Source organism: Convolutriloba macropyga, chromosome 3, assembly GCF_964194025.1.
Source record: "Convolutriloba macropyga chromosome 3, txConMacr16.3, whole genome shotgun sequence".
In the NCBI taxonomy this organism is placed as follows: domain Eukaryota; kingdom Metazoa; phylum Xenacoelomorpha; order Acoela; family Convolutidae; genus Convolutriloba; species Convolutriloba macropyga.
In genome coordinates this window covers 25643538-25664983 of record NC_134470.1, presented here as the reverse complement: position 1 = coordinate 25664983, position 21446 = coordinate 25643538, and the positions used below count along the sequence as shown (strand labels likewise).

The 21446-nt window shown below is 33.7% G+C and overlaps 1 protein-coding gene across 2 annotated transcripts in view; it reads left to right on the top strand.

Annotated features, from left to right (window-relative positions):
- The window catches only part of LOC142336101 (kinesin-like protein KIF9), a 50144-nt gene that overhangs the window by 17597 nt on the left and 11101 nt on the right, over positions 1–21446 (top strand). For both annotated transcript variants that reach the window (XM_075384645.1, XM_075384646.1), the window contains exons 5-10: positions 2210–2293; positions 6373–6613; positions 7559–7686; positions 7974–8123; positions 20017–20111; positions 20614–20922. In XM_075384645.1, coding sequence (XP_075240760.1) covers positions 2210–2293; positions 6373–6613; positions 7559–7686; positions 7974–8123; positions 20017–20111; positions 20614–20922 — 1007 coding nt within the window. The remainder of the gene's footprint in view (positions 1–2209; positions 2294–6372; positions 6614–7558; positions 7687–7973; positions 8124–20016; positions 20112–20613; positions 20923–21446) is intronic.

Below are 21446 nucleotides of genomic sequence, written 5' to 3'. Positions count from 1 at the left end.
TGGGAGTTTATTTCCTAGACCCTACCACAATATTACTTGGCTGCAGTTTAGGCAGCCAAACATAAATTTGAGAGCAATTGAGGAGCACTGTTCACGGCCATGCCTCTCAAGCTCTGTGTGGTGTAATCCGAAATCGTTGGTCGGAAATCATCGCGACGCGCTCTCACCGATTCGCCAGTCGGAAAACCTTTTGGCTTGGTAATCCAATTCGGCTAATTGTCATAGCATGGCGTGGTTTATTTTAATTAGTTTAACAGGTGGCGGTCAAGCAAGCCGATAAGCAAGCAAGCCAAATTTTGAAGAGGTCAAGTACGCAAAAATTTTTGAGATAGCCGTATTATAATTTCTCCCTGGCGTATTATAATTTTCTTGTGCAATAATACAGTGAGAAATTTTTCAACTCCATTAGAGTTTATGAAAGTCATTATAAGGTACCGTACTGCGTTTAGCATACCATAGGAAAGGTTGATTAATTCTTCCCTAGTTTGTCAATATGTCTCTATTTTGGAATTCTGTATTCAAATTATCGTCCCTTTTTATAGGGATTTCAATTTTCAGCATTCAGTTTTAGCATGGTGTTGAAAAGATATTTTTCTCTCTTGTCTACTAAAAATTCACTTCTCTGTATCAAATTTTTCTCTGAGAAAATGAGCCTTAACATGAAGAACAATTATTTGTTGACTTCATTTGATGGACATATGCCTTTGCCCGGGGACAATAGATCGAAAGATAGTTGTTCGCAAGCGAAAATTGGGACAATCGTCAAATTGAACACTCACAGACAATGCAATGCTATTAGTAACTTAACGGCAATTACAGATAGCATAGGGTCGAAGGTCTGTCCGTGGTTGCAACCCAGCATTCGGCTTTAATTCTCATTCGGCTCTGGGATATTTTCTGTCCCCCCCCCCCCCCCCCCCCCCCACTTATTCACATTAGCATATTGAATTCAACTTAGATTATATTCAGACTAAGAATAATAATGCGTGTTTTTACTACTTTCGTGCTCGTCTTTCACAGGCTTAATTGGGATCTTTTCCGCTAGCGCCCCCCCAGTAAGTTAGGCACCCCCCATTTGTATATGTTTTAATATTTTGTATGCATTTGAATTATTACATGTGAATACGCGTAAGTGGGCATTTCGAAAATATTAACAGAGCTGTGGTTCGAAATTAATACGTGCATAATAATAACAAACTGCGTATAATGTAAACATCAACCAAAAACTTGTTCTCATTGCGTTTTTAGGAATTACGTGCATTGTAAAGGGGTCTACTACTTTGATTTTCCTGAAAAATGTTGCAAATGAGGTTGTTGATGTATTGTACTAGGTACGTAATCATGATCATAAGTAACCTTTGCAGAAGGGAGCAAAACAATAATATTTGGGGGGTGCCTAAGTTTCGGCCATATAGGACTGGGGGGGCGCTAGCGGAAAAGATCCCTTAATTGGCTTTATGGCACTAATTTTTTTGACAACCGGAAAGAAAAATCCATCCAATCTTTCTACCGGTGCCGGTAATTTATTATGACTAAAATAAGGGAAGTAAATATTTGGGGCGCGCAAACACACAATATATGGGACGGGGGGGGGGGGGGGGGGGGCAAACAGAAAGGAACCCGGCTTTGCGCTCGTTCGGCTCTGAATAGGTCCCAAGTTAAGTCTCACTGTGGGGAGCGCCGCTGGAGTGGGGCCGTACAATCGTTGAGCGCGTACTAAGCTTGTTCAATTGTAAGTCCTACCTCGGACCGCGTAAATCTTTATTCTTGTGTATATTTGATATATTGACGTACCGTATAATGTATTCAATTCAAGTGAACTTTGGAAGGTGACTTTAAATGTTGTCAATTGTTGGCAGCAGTATATACATGAAGATAATATTGCGAATTGCAATTACAAGTTATCTTTAATTGAATATTATAGATGTTAAAATTCTAACCAGTGTGAGTGATTTTTTCAGCTCTCCTTCCTTGTTAAATTTTCAGCAACTAGTTAAGCAGCGCCTATATAATAGCCGTCTGAGAAGACGAAATTCCCAATGTTTGAGTGGAAAGCCCTTTTTGGGGCTGTCCTGATTAAACTCTGAAAAGAAGGGACTACAATGTGCACACATTTATGTGCACTTTTGCGAGGATACCTAAGCTTTGCACAGTGCCGTATTTTCTCAGTACTTTATAATACCTTTAATAGTTTGGCGCGCTAATTTAGGGCGAGACTACCCGTGCGATCGCAGCCCACCAGATGAACAAACATTCTTCCAGATCTCACGTCATTTTCACCATCACTGTTGAGGTAAACAAAATTTTATTGCAATGAATGACAATTTCGGCTGAGAAGCTATCTTAATTTGTTAATTGTGTATAGAACCTTTTTATGACTGAAGATTAACTGTTTGTTGTGACTCGGCAATTTTTATCTAATTTCTGATAAGATACTGACCACAAAATTTTGTAATAACAGAACTGATGACGAGTGGCTAAATTATTATCTTCGAAGATTTTATCTGAAACTAAGATGCTATAAAAGTTTAGAAAACAAACTCCCTGCCTTAGATCTTTTATGAAGCAAGATCTTATAAGACAAAAAATTCTCCATGCTTTATGCAACTTCTTGGAAGACTAAGATCCTACTGGTGACATAGGCACAGGTTAGCGTAACTGAGCACGACAGTCCTTTTCTACAGAACGCAAAATCATCGTTTCAACACTATCTTTGCGTGGTTCGAACAATTTCACGGCGGTACTTAAGCGACTTATGGCACGCAGTGGTTGATACTGCCGATGAAGCGTAACTAACTCATGTAAAATATATCAACTAATCACTATCGATTTTTCACGCGCTTTCTATGGGAAGTCCGTAGTCGAGTGGCTAACAACTTATAGCTCACCACGAATGTATATATATATATATATATATATATATATATATATATATATATATATATATATATATATAGGATACAGAAGAAATTTGTTGCAACTAACCCTTGTAATATACCCGGGCTGACCAAAGTTATAATCATAGAACTTTCATATTATGGACCATTGACTTCATAATTCAAAAAAGTTTTAAAAGATTGAACACAAGAATAACACAAGATACGCTGGAAAAGTGGTCTGTTTTGCACCAAAATTTTGAATGGCAAGATAACATTTCTTCTTAAGGAAGAAATTAGTTCTTATACGGAAAAAATTGAAGCAAAACTGTTCTATGAAGTTCTATGACTACATTGTTTTCATTGTTGATTGCTAGTTGCGATCTCACTTGATGCGACGGCTTTTCACTGAATAACTCAAGGCGAGGTGTTTTTTAACTTGAAAAAATGTTTTTCACTTTTCTCCAAATTTTTTTCTTTTTCTATGAAGTTCTATGGCTACAACTTTTCCATAATTCTCTGTTCGCTTAAGACTCAATTTTTCAATTTTTTTTTCAAGTTAGTTTTTTGAAACATATTTTTTCCCTCCTTTTCATGATATAAAAAAACTTTGCATAAAAATTTAATTCCATAGAACTCCCTTTTATGAAAGTTCTATGACTACAACTTTTCATAGACGCCATAATATGAAGTTGTAATTTTATAACTTTTTGAATTATGGGGTCAACCCGGGTACCGCTGCACTATGACCGAAAAATGTTTTTTTATTGGCAAATAAATCTCACATGTAATACCTCTAAGGTCTTACATTAAGCATTTATAATTTTTGTATGAAATTGTCTTTCAATTTTCTAGTAAATAAGGCTGAAATAGAAGGCCTATGAAACCTGCCTTTACTGGGACTTCGTGATAACACAAACAACAAAATAAAATAACAGCAATAATCCTTTTTTACGGTCAAAACTCACATTTTTCAAAATCCTTTATTAGGAAATCAAATTAGCATCAGATAACAACTAAACCCAAAATATTGGCTTGCACTTTACTGAGAAAGATTGGGACTATTCCTTAATCAATCTAGGTAACAACTCGACAAAAAAGGGTAAAGTTCAATCGAGTCGTTTTTGACTTTCTGAAAAGAATCAATTTCAACAATGTCATAACAACCATATGTTTCTGCTGAAAATTATTAGATAGTTTAAATTGAAACACTATAGGAAGTCAATAAGACCTGTATTTATTGGTTGTAAGTCATAAGACTACAAAATAACATCGAGTAGAGGTGAAACTGAAACTTTTATAAACAATTATAAGAAAACACAGCGTTGAAGCCCTTCAAACCAAAAGTTGTTCTTTCAATAGATTTAATAAGTTCACTTGGGTTTGATTTGAATATCAATGTACCCTCTTTTCAAAGAGACTATATAAAAAGAAAACAAATATTGACCAGCATCAAAAAAAGTTTTTATGAAAATGTAGAGTTTTATAAAAAAACAGAAACAGTTAAAACTTAGAATCAGTGGAGGGGATAAAATTGTTCCATTAGAGAGTTAATGGGTCCTTTCGTTAGTGACACTGAGTTAAAAGTTGCCAAAATTAGGAAGAAGATGCCCAAAATTCAAAAATTAGTTTATTTTTTGGAAAACAATTAACGCAAAAGTCACTAAAACAAAAAGCTGTCAAATTTAAATTTTGAGTAGGTTAACTAATATTTCCCTGAATAGCCCTTGAGACCTATCATTTCCAGTAGTTGTTATCTGGCTACAAAAACAACGTCAATTACACTGAAAAATACAACAAAATTATATAAATTAGTAAAACGGTTTCGAGGTCTATGAAACCGTGAGCTATTCATGGAAAATATTCAATATAATTAAATCTGCCTTCTTTCAGCGTCAATTAGGCCTGCAATTTATGCAGTTATTTGTCAAGACAACATATAATAACCTCAAAATTTGGGAAACCATCGAAAAGCTTAAAATTTTTCAATGAGAACTCGTGGCACTAAAGCCATAAATACATTTGTTCAAAGTTAAATCGGCTATGAAAAGTTAGTTTTCCTTAAAAAGAAGATGCACCCTTTCTGCACTGAGTTGAAGCTACAGTTTGGCTCAAAAAGTAAGAACATATAGCGAGGTAGAAAAATTTCAACGGTTTTTTTTAAACTAATTTATTTGAAGCCTTAAAAGAATTTGGGTATAAACTGGAAGCATTATATAGATTCCTTTACGCCACTCGAGTAAAACATACAAATCTCTTTGATTAGTGATAAAAAGTTATAGGTCTGTGAGCAGAAAAACAAATGCAGGCTAACACAAGAATTCATTAACTTTATTGAGAAACCTTTTTGAAAGCCATGAAACTTCAGAGTTATCTCTGGAAACATAATATATGTTTGCTGAGTCTGATTTGACTATAAATGGGATCTGTCGTTAATTGATTCTTGATTTGAAATCCTTACTGTCCGTATTTTACATTAAAAGACAAAAAATAAAAGTTTTCAAAGGCAGCGCACCAAAAATGCGGATATTTTTTATTGTAGAAATACGCCATATGTAGAAATACACACACGATGTGGCCACAAAATCCACTATATCAAAAAATGATTTTTTTGGATACTTCTTTGTTAAAATGAGCAAGACGTCGCTGAAATTTTAATTTGAGAACGCTGTCGAAGGAGAAGAAAGTAAAATTGGCCATTTTTGCAGCTTAAAAAGATTGTGTCCGCAGTTTTTAGTTCCGTACTTAAATGAAGTGAATTACTGAAGCATGGCTGTTGCCAATTTTGATGAAATCAGCTGAATTTTGAAAAATTTGGCAAAAATTGTGGCCAATAAATTCAGATCAAACAGTTCAGCAACCATGCTCTATCTTCAAAGATAAAAACAATAACACTATAATTAATAATTTTTGAAAAAATATTAACAAAAGTGGAGAAAACTTGAGCGAAAGTAACAGAATGTATGAAGAGAACAACGAAAATCAGTCTAAAGTTTACAAAAACTTTAAACCTCGATATCTTGAAAAAAAAACGATCGGTCAAATCTCACTGTACAAATAAAAATTAGTTCAGCATAAAGATGTCGAGTCATTTAGTTGGTGTACGAAGTTCTTATTCTACCTTACGAGATCTGATAGGTTCCCTAAAATATAATTCAGAAAAAAATGAAAAATTTTATAATTTTTTTCATAAGAACTGATCAGCGTCTTGGCAGATCTTAAGCGGCAAACATTGACAGTTTTGTCGTGTAAACTGTTATAATGTCTTATTTTAAAAACATTTTCGGTATCTTTTTATCAGAACTTTTATGTTGAATTTTCTTGAATCAATCAACGGATGAATATTTTTTGACACAGCCATTAATATGAGCTACTTGTTCTCTTTATTTTCCGCAACTTTGGTCCGTCTTAAGTTTCTGAGCTTATTTAATTTGCAAAGTCATCAAATATATGTCAAATTTAATAAGATAAACGCAAGAGAAGTTCCGTTCTCCAGGCCAGATCCAGAACTGAATCTTCAACCAGCTACACCGTGTCCAAGCTCAACTTCGTAGATCTGGCTGGGTCTGAGCGACTGGGCAAGACACAGTCACAGGGCAGGACTCAGAATGAAGCCACTTATATAAACAAGAGTCTGACATTCCTGGAGCAGACTATCATTGCACTCACTGATAAGAAGAGAGAGCACGTTCCCTTCAGACAGAGCAAACTTACCCATGTACTCAAAGACTCTATCGGTACGTGAACTAATTTAACTTTTAATATACTAGTAATGTGTTCATGTTTGCCGTCAAAAGAATTTGTGGAACTGATTTCTTCACTGTGAACAACATTTTTTTCTTTTCATAAAACTTGTGAATAAGCTAGTATGTGTCTTTATGTGTTTATATTGGTTTGTGTCGCTCAATAAGAAAACTTCTTAGTAATTATACTAAATCACTGAAAGACCAGTGAAACGAAACTTGCAACATCTTGATGTTTTTTTACTTAACTTAATTTCTTGATGGGAGAAATCGCCCTTATTGATAACATCTTGATTCGCTGCTCCCAGAGAAGGCGTCAGGATTGTAATCGGTTATAGAAAAATTACTCAATTTATTTTCGAATAAGCTCTTTTTAGCTTTTGATGTGCTTTTTTGCGTTGTTTCACTGTTGAGCGTTGTTTCACTGTTGAGTTTAAGACAAACCCCCTGCCTCGGAAACGTATCTTGTTAAGTCAGGCTGGCCATCTTTTTAACTTTCCCGGGCAGAGTAATAAAAGTCGTTCGTAATGTCAACAATGATAACCGTAATCTTGACATTGTTTTGGAAAAGTTAATGTAAACTTGCATTAACTGTGACCAAAACTCCAGTCAAAAACGAAAAAAACGATCATTCAAAAACGAAACGCTTTAGTCCTCAAGGCTATCGCGATACATCTTTTACAGCCTATTGGGCGCCTATACTAAGATCTTAGAAGTTAGGTTAATCCAAGTCAACAATCCAACAATGTGTATCAAGTTTCGGTTCTTTGGGTGGATGTAACAAGATCAATTATATATCATCATATTAAAAGAAATGCGTTAAAAATTACATATGATCGTTTTCTATAGAGTGGAAGAAATTAGGTTCTCGACTTGTTTCCCAATTGTGATAAAAAACTAACTTATTTAATACAGCTTTTGTTCCTGCTGTTTTTACAGGTGGGAATTGTCAGACAGTGATGTTTGCAACTGTGTGGGGTGAAGAGGCACAGCTAGAGGAGACCATATCCACTCTCAGATTTGGGACCAGAATGATGCGGGTGCCCATTCAAGTGGCAGCCAATCAGGTACGAGCGCTTTGGGCATTCGTAGCACTGTTAATTAGGTGGCCACAATTAAATGGACGCTAAATGTCTACTAACTGCATCTTTCGACAGTAATGGCTTTAAGCGTTTAGTTTTTGCTTCTTTGTTTGTAGTTTACATCTTTGTCCGTGATTTATATCGGATTATCTGAAAGACGTTCAGATAAATTTTTACGAGGCACAACATACATTTTTTTGAGGTCTTTAGACTCTAAAAAAATCTTTAACCTCACTCGTTCAATGGAATGAAATGTTTTTTTCCTTTATCAGGTGCAAGATCCTACAGCTATGGTGAAGCAGTTAGAACGTGAAGTTCGCACTCTGAAGCAGGAGCTGTCAATGCATGACACACTCAACAACAGAGCCAATCAGAACTACGATGCCATCACAGACGCACAAATGGCAGAGATACAGAGACAGGTCAGATCATTTATATACTCATCAAGCTTCCATCCTCGACAGCTTTCGGGATTTCCCTAACAAGTTCTATATAGATCAATAAACATTTGTCAGCATAGCTTTAAGATTGTTGGATAGCATTTTTGGGTACCGATTTATTCGCACTAGCGGCCAGTGATTGGGAAAGCGGCCATATGGTAGCAATTTTTGATGTTGTGCCTCTCAAACTCTTACTTTAAATTTGTTTAGTCTGCTGCTAAGTTTCTGATTTATTTATTTGATACCCGCAGATGCTGATTCTCAAGCTCCGTCAATATCTCAGATTGAGTCCCTTGGTCAACCACAAGGAAGCAAAGTTATATGTGATGCCCACAATTTTGGAATTATATTTTTAATGTACTTTACTTGAATCACAATTTTTCAGGTATTATTTATTCTGTTATAATGAGCAATTTATCGTAATCTAATAGTTGTAGGATAGAGTTGATCTGATATTAATCCTATAAAATATAAATTGTTGCTGATTAATAGCCGACCTCATCTTCTCAGCCGGCTATTATCGCTCTCCTATTTTTATTACAATTCAAAGAATTTGAATTGTATTGGGGCGCTGTCTTTTTTACGACTCGAAGAGGAGTATCGGAGAAGTCCTTTTTTATCAATTTTATTGGAGTGATTTTTGAAGCGGGAAATGAAACGCGTGAAAAATTTTGGAGTGATTTTGGGGCTGAAAAAAATTGAGAGCGGAGCGAAAAGAGAGTGGTTTTCGATCATACCGCTGTTTTTGAGAGAGCGAGAAATTGATGTGTGAAAAAATTTTCTCTAAGCGAGCGAAATTTTTTTTGTTCACGTGCGGCTTTTAAAAGCAGTTTTTTTTGCAATTTTTGATGGTTATGAGGTTTGATTATGATATTGTATTAGTTTTAGGCTTGTTTTGATAGGAATTGAAGGTTTCAAGTAGTTAATTCTGAGTTTAATGCTAATTTGGAGGTATTTGATCAGTTTTGCTGATTTTTAGACGAAATTTAATGATTTTTTTTGCCTGTTTTTTTGGTATTAATGCTTTAAGTGGGATTTGAATGGAAGCTTGTTACTAAGAGAATATTCAGCTAACAATTGACTAAAGTTTTATTGGTGTAAATCTTTCTTTTCTTCGGAAAATTGACAGAAAAATTGAGAAATTTTAAACCATTTTTCTTATTTTTTTTGCAGTTTTTCTTTTTTCTTAGTCTTAGACAAGTTTCTTAGCGTATTATGACTTGTCCATTTTTTTCGGGCTTTCCATTGACCTAATTGGAAAGGAACTTTATGTTTCCTTGTACTATTTAAAAAACTCAAGTTAAAAAAAACTCAAGTTTTTATAGTTTTTTGTTCAATTTGTTTTTGAATGCCGTTTCTATTCTTCCTTAATTTTTTTATGGCATTTGTGGAGGTTCAGGGTTTACAATAGTTGTCCTAGTTGTGTAGCCATTTTTATAGTAAATTTGATTTTAATGCTAATTTGTAGATTTTTGATCAGTTTTGCTGATTTTTAGACGAAATTTAATGATTTTTTGCCTGTTTTTTTGTTTTAATGCCTTATGTGGCATTTAGATAAAAGTTTGTTAAGAAATATTCAGATACCGTTTGACTAAAGTTTTCTTGGTATAACTCATTTTTTTTTGAGGAAAATTGACAGAAAAATTGAGAATCTTTAAAACCATCTTTCTTATTTTTTGAAAATTTTCTGTTTCTTTAATCTTAGACAAGTTTTTTAGCTTTATATGACTTGCCCATTGTTTTGCGAGCTTTCCGTTGCTTTAATTGCAGAGGAACTTTTTTCGGCTTTATGTTTCCTTGTACAATAAAAAAAACTCAAGTTCAAAAAAAACTTAGTTTTTTGTTCAATTTGTTTTTGAATGCCGTTTCTATTGTTCCTTATTTTTTTATGGCATTTATGGAGGTTCAGGATTCACAATAGTTGTACAGTTGTTTAGTCATAACGATGGGCAATTTTGTCCTTCGATTCGTTTCCGGATTTCTTCCGGCTATGTTTTTTTTTTAAGATCTGTTCACACATTTTCATGATTTTTGAAGTCAAATTAGAGTAGTGATTTTGGTCACGCCGAAACAGGAAATGGAGCGAAAAGGCGAGTGGTTTTGCGGCGTGAATTTTTTTGATCTAATTTTAAAGTAGAGTGAGAAAACGGTGTTTCAACAAAAATTCGCTTTCTCACTTGTGGTTTTTTGTTCACATGCGGCAATTTCACTTTGATGTTCACTATTTTTTCAACTTTTTGGATCGGATTTTTTTCTAAATGGTTTTCCCAATGCATTTGTAGTACATTCTATGCCTAAGGCCTAGTTTTTTGTTTGAACCAAATTTCCATTTCTTGCTAGTGGTTTTTTGCTCATATGCGGCATTTTGACATAGATTTTAAAAAAATAAATTTTTATCTGTTTTTTTAGAACTGGTTTTTCCAATTCTCCCCGTTTTTTGTTCTCATGCGGAAATTTGGCTCTGATTTTTACTGTTTTTTCGATTTTTTGGATCAGATTTTTTTCTAAATGGTTTTCCCATTCCATTCACAGCTCATTCTATGCCTCGTTTTTCGTTTGAATTGAATTTTCATTTCTCGCTAGTGGTTTTTTTGTTCACATGCGGCATTTTGACATTGATTTTCTGTTTTTTTTTCTTATTTTTTGATCTGATTTTTTTAAAAATGGTTTTCTCAATTCACTCATAGTCCATTCTTGGTCTAGTTTTCTGTTTAGTCAATGAAAATTCTTTGAATTGTACGTCAGGACTTGTCCTGCTATGTTTATTTTACTTCGTCGAATAAAAAAAATGTTTCGTTTTACCTCATTTTGCCGCTTTTTCAACATTTTGCGTGATCTATTTGAACGTCGTTCCTGTAAGTCTTAGTTACCATCTCTAATGCTTATTGGTATTGATAGTAGCCCTTTAGCTTCTCTCTAAGAAACAGAGGTACGTTATGTTCAACTATAAAATGCCATCAAAATAAATAGGACTTAAAAAAATGTTTTTGTACAAAAATCCTTTTTTTTCAATATCTTCTATTCTCTCAATCCCAATCATGCTTATTGGAATCAACGGCGGCTATTTTCCGGCAATCTGCCGGGTATGTTATTTTTTTATACTTTAATTTCTACGTTTTCATGAAAATTGCTCCGACTTTTGTCATACAGACCGCGAAATATGGAGATATTTTAATTGAGAGTTTTATTTGTTTTTGTTTCAACCTTTTATTTTCTGTACAGACATCTTTTTAGTGACCATGTAATATGATATTGCTATACAATTACTTCCTTTATTTTTTTCAGTAACTTCATGAAAGATGCAAAATCGTTGCATAAAGCAGACATTTTTTTCTGGCCTCATTATTCAAGTTTCTTTTATGCAACCATCAGAGGCACTAGAAGAATTTTCAACGATAACTTTCAGAATTATTCTTTTTCTATTCAATGTCAAATGTATGTGTTATTAATACTTTTGCTCCGCTTTTTCTTATAAACGCTAGTTGATTGGAGAAATGGCCGTGAAACAGGATTGAATAAATTCTTTCCACATTGCTGCTTTTCAAAGCTATTGGGGCCAATTTTTTGGGGGCAATTTCGGGCCACAGCTATTGGGTGTTCATTTCTCAAAACCTAGCGGTGGGGTGACTAAAAGGCTTTTTCTTCATGGAAAGGTAATTTGAAGAACCAATTTGGAAAGATATTTTGAAGCACCAATTTGAAAGATATTTTGAAGCACCATATTGGGAAGATATTCTGCAGCACCAAATTGGAAAGATATTTTGAAGCACCAATTTGGAAAGATATTTTGAAGCACCAAATTGGAAAGATATTTTGAAGCACCAAATTGGGAAGATATTTTGAAGCACCAAATTGGAAAGATATTTTGAAGCACCAAATTGGAAAGATATTTTGAAGCACCAAATTGGAAAGATATTTTTGGAGCACTAACTTGGAAAGATATTTTAAAGCACCAAATTGGAAAGATATTTTGAAGCACCAAATTGGAAAAATATTTTGAAGCACCAACTTGGAAAGATTTTTTGAAACACCAAATTGGAAAGAGTTTTTGAAACACCAAATTGGAAAGATATTTTGAAGCACCAAATTGGAAAGATATTTTGAAGCACCAATTTGGAAAGATATTTTGAAGCGCCGACTTGGAAAGATATTTTGAAGCACCAAATTGGAAAGATATTTCGAAGCACCAAATTGGAAAGATATTTTGAAGCACCGAATTGGAAAGATATTTTGAAGCACCAAATTTGAAAGATATTTGAAGCACCAAATTGGAAAGATATTTTTGAAGCACCAAATTGGAAAGATGTTTTGAAGCACCGAATTGGAAAGATATTTTGAAGCACCAATTTGGAAAGATATTTTGAAGCGCCGACTTGGAAAGATATTTTGAAGCACCAAATTGGAAAGATATTTCGAAGCACCAAATTGGAAAGATATTTTGAAGCACCGAATTGGAAAGATATTTTTGAAGCACCAAATTGGAAAGATATTTTGAAGCACCAAATTGGAAAGATATCTTGAGGCACCAAACTGGAAAGATAATTTTGAAGCACCAAATTGGGAAGATATTTTGAAGCACCATATTGGAAAGATATTTTGAAGCACCAAATTGGAAAGATATTTTGAAGAACCAAATTGGAAAGATATTTTGAAGCACCAATTTGGAAAGATATTTTGAAGCACCAAATTGGAAAGATATTTTGAAGCACCAAATTGGAAAGATATTTTGAAGCACCAATTTGGAAAGATATTTTGAAGCGCCGACTTGGAAAGATATTTTGAAGCACCAAATTGGAAAGATATTTCGAAGCACCAAATTGGAAAGATATTTTGAAGCACCGAATTGGAAAGATATTTTTGAAGCACCAAATTGGAAAGATATTTTGAAGCACCAAATTGGAAAGATATCTTGAGGCACCAAATTGGAAAGATAATTTTGAAGCACCAAATTGGGAAGATATTTTGAAGCACCATATTGGAAAGATATTTTGAAGCACCAAATTGGAAAGATATTTTGAAGAACCAAATTGGAAAGATATCTGAAGCACCAAATTGGAAAGCTTATTTTGAAGCACCAATTTGGAACAATATTTTTGAAGCGCCAAATTTTTCTATATTATTCTAGGAGAAAAAAACCCTGACAGTTTTCGCAAGTATAGCCCACTAAACTATAGTTAGAATCATTATTTAAAATGGCTGGCAAGACTGCCCGCTAATTAGAATCAATTGGTGCCCCAAAATGCGATCCAAAAATCCTGAAGCTATGCTGACAAATTTTTATTGATCGAACCATAATGGAGCAGTGCATTAGAAACAAATTGACGGGAAAAGTCTCCCATTTTGTTCTGCATCTAACTAATTTCCGACCAAACTGCTATTGGCCAGTTTCCAAAATTGATTTAAAACCCAGCCGTCGGGGGCCATTTTTTCACTTCTAAATAATTAAACTATTGCCGCTGTGAAAAAATGGATGTAACTGTACTGGTAGGTGTAAGCGAAAAACTAAAAAAATTAGAAATTTATCTTGTAATCCTGATATACCAATGCTTAATGTTTTCCTCGAAGTTTCACTAAATCACTGCTCAAGAATATTACGGCTTGTCAAAGCAATTTTGAAATGAAGAAATTAAAAGTTACTTTATCCAAAACACTCTAATTTTTGTTTTGAAGTGTAATCCTTTTCACATAGATTACTGTTCTGGGTTTTGTCTGAGTAAATATAAGGTTTGATGTTCCCATAGTACAAAAATTAATTTTAATGAACCCTTTCTGATGTGAATAATTCACTAACTAACATTTTACTATTTTTTTACTATTTTTCTAGATTTTCTTATTGTTTTCTCCAAACAAATAAGCCTTTTTTATCTTGTATGCCTAATTGTGATTTTTTTTAAGCTCACTGTTCAACAATTGTTTATCAATGATTTTGGAAGAGAATAGCAACAATATGCAATATCTGATTCTTTTCATGACAAGGAGGCTCGGTAATGTGCGTTTGCACATAAAGTTCCGACCCCGCATTTTTGGCGTAATTGTCTACCAAATGAGGAACACATAGAAAACCACCAAAAATTCAAGTATTTTTCAAAAAATTGGTGTTTGAAGGAAAATATTGCCTGCAACGCAAATATTTCAGTGAAGTAAAAAATGCCGCATTAGATTGATGATGTCTGATCTTCGAAAGAGAGGCAAGACGAAAATTAATTAGAAAGCGAGACAAGACGATCAACAAAATCAAACAACACCAGCAAACATTAATTACATCCAAAACTTTATGTCCGTTTTTTAAAAAGCCTAACAAAGTCAAGATAGCGTCAGATAAAACTGAAACTGAGCACCATAAATTGAACTTTACTAGTAAAGATATGGAACCAGTCCATAATAAGGCTGGGTTACAATAAGAACAACAAAAAAGAACAAAAACAGCCAAGTTATTAAATTCGCTTATATTTCTAACAATCAATTTCAAAGTAATGAAAACCATTAGATATCAACTCAAAAGTATTCATATGTGTTATTATCACTGATGCCTATATAGTCGGGCATTAGGACCTGCCCTTATTACATTCTCTTTGCGGTTAGAAAAAGAACAACAAATAGAGACAACAAACGAAAACTCAATTCAAACTTGTTAGAAAACGTTGTCGAAGCCGTAAAGCCATATTCTGCCCCTCAAAATTTGTTCGGTTGCTCCTTCTGCTAATGGAATTAATGTGGTATGTAAACTCTGCTTAATGAGACACGTCAAAAAGTTGACAAAAAAGCGGAAAAGGGGTAAAATTAAGAAATAATTTTGTGTTTTTCGAAATCAAATTTTTTCAAAATCATGAAAGCCATTAGCTATAACAAAATGAATTGATTAAATAGGTTTGTTTAATTGTCGAAAGGAAGCCCTTGAGATCTTTAATGAATCAGAATATATCTTACGTTTACAAAAAGCACGTCAAATATAGACAAAAATCAAAAACTAATTCATTTTTGCAAAAAAACCCGTGTCGAAGCCAGTAATGTCATTAATTCTTTAAAAACTATACATTTTGTAGACTTGGGCGTTCTCTTGACGCCAATATTGTCATGTTTGATCTGTAATTAACGACACTAAGTAACAAAAACAGAACAAAAATAAAAAATAAAAAGGTATATATTCAATCAATTGTTTTCAAAGTCATGAAAGCCATCAGCTATCTACTGAAATCAGAATATTGGCTCGTCTAATGCTCCAAAAAGCCAGTGAGAGGTGTCGTTTTCCAGTAAATTTCATACAACTAAAAGACGAAGTCAAAACGACAGTTAAAGAGAAAAAAACTTAATTTAATTCTTCGAGAAAGTGGTGTCGAAGCCGTCAAAGTCATAATCTTAACCTTTAAAGATTTTTATTTGTTCAATTGTGCCTTTATTAACGCCAGTAATGTGTTATTAGAACTGTCAATAATGTAAGAATGTGAAAAAAAGGAAAAAAAGTCGAGAAAAATGGGCAAATGCCTAGAAGTCAAAAATCTGGTAGTATCAAAGCCAGAAAACTTCAACTTATCGCTTAAAACCGCAATAAATATTAAATTTTAATTCAGTTAAAAGAGGAAGCATTCGTTCAAGTTGAGCAACTTAAGAGAAAAACAGTGGCAAAATTCAAAAAGTCATTTTTTCTTTAAAAATCAAATAATTTTTAAAGTCAAAACGACCACAAGCTTTCGAGTAAAAAACTAGATACAGTAGTTTAGAACTGCTTAGGAAGCCAATGGCACTTATCTACTGAGCTTTGATTTCAATTGTTCTAGTCCTTAATTAACATAAAAAAATCGATTTTTTTAAAGAACCGACTGACTAGAATCCGAATTATTTTTCGATTGTAACAGTCCAAGATTGGACCAAAACTAGCCTTGCTATTGCTGTTCGTCCATTAAGATTTAACACTTAATTGTTTCGAATGTTATAGATATAGATAATTGTTAGTTGAAAAATTAAAAATAAATGCTTCGTTTTTGCTAATCATCGAGAAATATTAGCAAAAAAACAGCAAAACTTTAATTCAAAAGCACTCTCAATGGAAATGGAAGTAGGACTAGACCCCTTTGGAGTTTACAAAAAATATGTTAGTTTTTTTGGGTGTGTACTGCCGGCTATTTTTTTCAAAGTGGACCAAAGAAGCTTATTTCGTGCAATTTTTGATGAAAAAGGCTGAGTTTTGAAATATTTAATCAAAATTTTTGGTCAAAAAATCAGCTTAATTTTTCAACAATATTTTTTGTCTTTGAAAATCAAAGCAACAACACTATTGTTAGAAGTTTTAAATTGTTGTAGCAAAATTGACTAAGTGTTAGGCAAAACTTCCGGAAAATGTGAATAAAAATAACGCAAATCAGTCTCAATATTCACAAAAGCCCGATGACTCGCTCTAGAAGACGAAATTCAAAAAAGTATGTTCAATTCTATATTCTAAGCTGGACGGGCTTTTTAATGATGTCACTCACAACTCTCTCTACGATGAATATATCGATCGGTCAAAATTGACTGTTTAAAAAACGCATTTGAGTATATAGTTCTCCCCCCCCCCGTCAATAGGGGTCGAACAAAAATCATGAAAGCCATTAGCTATAACAAAATGAATTGATTAAATAGGTTTGTTTAATTGTCGAAAGGAAGCCCTTGAGATCTTTAATGAATCAGAATATATCTTACGTTTACAAAAAGCACGTCAAATATAGACAAAAATCAAAAACTAATTCATTTTTGCAAAAAAACCCGTGTCGAAGCCAGTAATGTCATTAATTCTTTAAAAACTATAAATTTTGTAGACTTGGGCGTTCTCTTGACGCCAATATTGTCATGTCTGATCTGTAATTAACGACACTAAGTAACAAAAACAGAACAAAAATAAAAAATAAAAAGGTATATATTCAATCAATTGTTTTCAAAGTCATGAAAGCCATCAGCTATCTACTGAAATCAGAATATTGGCTCGTCTAATGCTCCAAAAAGCCAGTGAGAGGTGTCGTTTTCCAGTAAATTTCATACAACTAAAAGACGAAGTCAAAACGACAGTTAAAGAGAAAAAAACTTAATTTAATTCTTCGAGAAAGTGGTGTCGAAGCCGTCAAAGTCATAATCTTAAACTTTAAAGATTTTTATTTGTTCAATTGTGCCTTTATTAACGCCAGTAATGTGTTATTAGAACTGTCAATAATGTAAGAATGTGAAAAAAAGGAAAAAAAGTCGAGAAAAATGGGCAAATGCCTAGAAGTCAAAAATCTGGTAGTATCAAAGCCAGAAAACTTCAACTTATCGCTTAAAACCGCAATAAATATTAAGTTTTAATTCAGTTAAAAGAGGAAGCATTCGTTCAAGTTGAGCAACTTAAGAGAAAAACAGTGGCAAAATTCAAAAAGTCATTTTTTCTTTAAAAATCAAATAATTTTTAAAGTCAAAACGACCACAAGCTTTCGAGTAAAAAACTAGATACAGTAGTTTAGAACTGCTTAGGAAGCCAATGGCACTTATCTACTGAGCTTTGATTTCAATTGTTCTAGTCCTTAGTTAACATAAAAAAATCGATTTTTTTAAAGAACCGACTGACTAGAATCCGAATTGTTTTTCGATTGTAACAGTCCAAGATTGGACCAAAACTAGCCTTGCTATTGCTGTTCGTCCATTAAGATTTAACACTTAATTGTTTCGAATGTTATAGATATAGATAATTGTTAGTTGAAAAATTAAAAATAAATGCTGCGTTTTTGCTAATCATCGAGAAATATTAGCAAAAAAACAGCAAAACTTTAATTCAAAAGCACTCTCAATGGAAATGGAAGTAGGACTAGACCCCTTTGGAGTTTACAAAAAATATGTTAGTTTTTTTGGGTGTGTACTGCCGGCTATTTTTTTCAAAGTGGACCAAAGAAGCTTATTTCGTGCAATTTTTGATGAAAAAGGCTGAGTTTTGAAATATTTAATCAAAATTTTTGGTCAAAAAATCACCTTAATTTTTCAACAGTATTTTTTGTCTTTGAAAATCAAAGCAACAACACTATTGTTAGAAGTTTTAAATTGTTGTAGCAAAATTGACTAAGTGTTAGGCAAAACTTCCGGAAAATGTGAATAAAAATAACGCAAATCAGTCTCAATATTCACAAAAGCCCGATGACTCGCTCTAGAAGACGAAATTCAAAAAAGTATGTTCAATTCTATATTCTAAGCTGGACGGGCTTTTTAATGATGTCACTCACAACTCTCTCTACGATGAATATATCGATCGGTCAAAATTGACTGTTTAAAAAACGCATTTGAGTATATAGTTCTCCCCCCCCCCCCCCCCCCCGTCAATAGGGGTCGAACAAAAATCTTTATTTTTTGTCTTTCACGCTTACGCTTAATTCTACTCTTAGTTATGAACTATGTTCAAGCAGCTACTGGCAACTTTAACGGCGTAATAATTAAAAACTTTTTAAATATATTTTCCCGAGGCAGCTCAATGTTTGGAGTTTCATATTAAAGCTAAGAATAAAACGCTCGTTTTATCAACTTTTTTAGGTAGCACAACAAAAATACAATATTTTTGTTTACAAAATCACTGTATAATTTGCGTCAATCTCATCTTTTTTATGGGTCACTCATTAGCTTAATGATTTGGCAAAAAATGTCAATAATAAGCTGTTCTCAAACAAAGTTTTTCAGCAGTTCTTTGTGGTCCTTTTATGCGTTGTTTAGTACGACCCTTTGACAGTTTTTCACCGGAAATTTTTAGGGCATTAAGTTGCTGAGCAGTTCTCGTAGAGACATACTTTACAAGTCTGCGTATGTTATTCACCGAAACGGGCATATTTATGATAGGAAGGGCAATTTTTAAGGCGACCTGAGCTTAAGCTAGCAAATTTGTTTGACAGCGGTTCGTCAGATGTTAGTCGGTTAATAAGTTTAATTGATTAATCATTACCTGATGTCATTTTTTGAATTTTTTGATATAGTTGATTCAGTGATGTTAATTTTTAACAATGGATAATTCAAATTCGTACTGCTTTCTGAATAACAAAACAGTAGTTACGCTCATGAGTAACGAAATCGTAAGTTAATATAAAAGTTATTAGCAATTTAATTTTCTGATGCCTATTGGTTGCCGGAAATGATTGAGTTATGCTGAATTTTGAAGTGTTGAACTCCTAGCGGTAAAAAAACTAACAACAGAACATTGCACGTTTGAAAACCTGACTTATTAAAGTGAAAAAGAACCCACTTTTGAATAATCGGTTCGGAATGAATGGAACTTTTACTATAAATGGCAGCTTTTTACTGGTACTAAATTGTACACATTATCAGTTATACTCAATCATAGTTTTTAGAAGATTTTTTCCGCATAATTTTCCTGCATCCCACCGTTGCATAGCTTCAACAAAAAATATGACAATTTCCAAAGCGCAACTTTGCACTTGTGTTTATGATACGAATTTTTAGTATTTGTGAATGGTTTGACTAATATTTCACCGCCGTCTGTCGCGTGTCCTTCCAAGAAATAGAGGTCATTGGTGTTGGTGTTACCTGCTGGTGTTTTCTTCCTCTAAGTGTTACTTATTCTTTTTAGAATTTCTACTCTCTCATTATTAATATTTCTTATATTTTTGCTGATATCACTATAGTGGGATATTGTTTATTTTGTTCTCCATCATATGTTGCGTTGCGACTACTCTTTTCTTTTGTTTGAAGCCCCTTGAGTTTTTCCATAGTCATTTTTTCCAGCAACCTTATTTCTGGACTTCACTTAAATCCAGAAGATTTATGGTATTGACACAATTGTGATGTCATTAGGTCTCAATGAAACAGATTTTCATTGTGTTGGTGCATCAACTGGGATAAGAGGCTTAATTGTCCTAGAAGTGTTGTTTTATTGCAGGTGAAAGGATTCCTCTCTGGATCAGTTGACTCCCTTGACATCGTCAATGTGCGTCAAATCCAGACTGTATTTGGGGTCTTCCGCCAGGTATACAGGTCAGCCAGAACTTTCCTTAATTTCCAGCTTAAATATACTAATAGTTTTTGTTGGCACAAAACGTCAGGCCAATAGGTTGAATGACGTAGTATGATTTTTTCTTTTCTTTACGTTCGAACTTGTCATAGCCATGTTTTGCTTTCTCGGCCCTTTCAATTAATGTTCTCAAAAATTGATTGTGCCACCAAATTTGCATAAGATAGGGTCTATGAGACTCAGAGACATGTAAACTCAGAAGCATTGGTAGTCATTTTTACAATCATTCTCAATTTTATTATTTCTAGTTGCGCCTGGAAATTGTCTCTCATTGTCACATTTAGATGGGTTGCTAATATAAATGACATAGAATAACATAAGAGCTCCAAATTCATGTTTGTGTATTTTTTTTGTAAAGTTGAGAATACAGAGATAATCAATTGACGTCATGTTTTGCTGTCTTTGTCAAACGTGTTTTCCTTTAATCTGATACATCTTTTTCGTGACTGATTTATTTTTTCTCAGGAGTCTTGAAAAAGACATTGAGCAGAAATTCCGAGAAAAATATGAACTAACCGAAAAAGCAGCCCAGGCATCTGGCACAGCGCAAGGTGCAGATCAGAGTGGTGGTCCAGGACGCAAGACTAGTGGAATGTCCCAGGATGTCCGACTAGTCGGAGAGTTAGATGGACAAGGTTTCTCGGTCGGCGTTGCTCCGGCTAGTAACAAACCTGCTAAGTCCAGTGTCGTTGAGCAGAAGAAGGTGGCATTGTCCAGTGGGAACAATCAGATGGCTGGAGCTGCAGTGCCTAAGAAGAAAACTGGGAAATCCAGGTAGACCTTTTCAGACCCTAAGATGAATTGAAAGGACCCCTTTGTTTATATTGATCAATTTTTAGATCAATATATTTGTATTAGTTTGTATCTTTGACTAGCTTGGGTCTTGCGTACTATTTCGGTCTTAGAGTACCATTTGGTTCTTAAATTGTAATTTGTACTTCTCTGAATTTTGAAGTAGAGAATGGCAATTATCGATAATAAGTGAAAATTATAAGATTTCTGCTGTATTAATTATACTGCTTGTATCTTCATGACAAGTTTATCTACTTGCTGTGACATCACATTAAAATCTATTTTAAAGTTTTGGTCGAAAATGTTGACATCTTGTACGTTTCATACATTTATACAATAACATAATGCGTACTTAAATCATGTCTCATATACAGCATTCTGAAAAAGTAAGTCATTCAAAATGTGACGACTAATAACAGCAATTACAGTCGTTCAGAGTTTAGTCATTTGTTTTAACTTTTTGCACAGTTGCAGCTGATTAATAACCCCTTGCATAATGCAGAGAA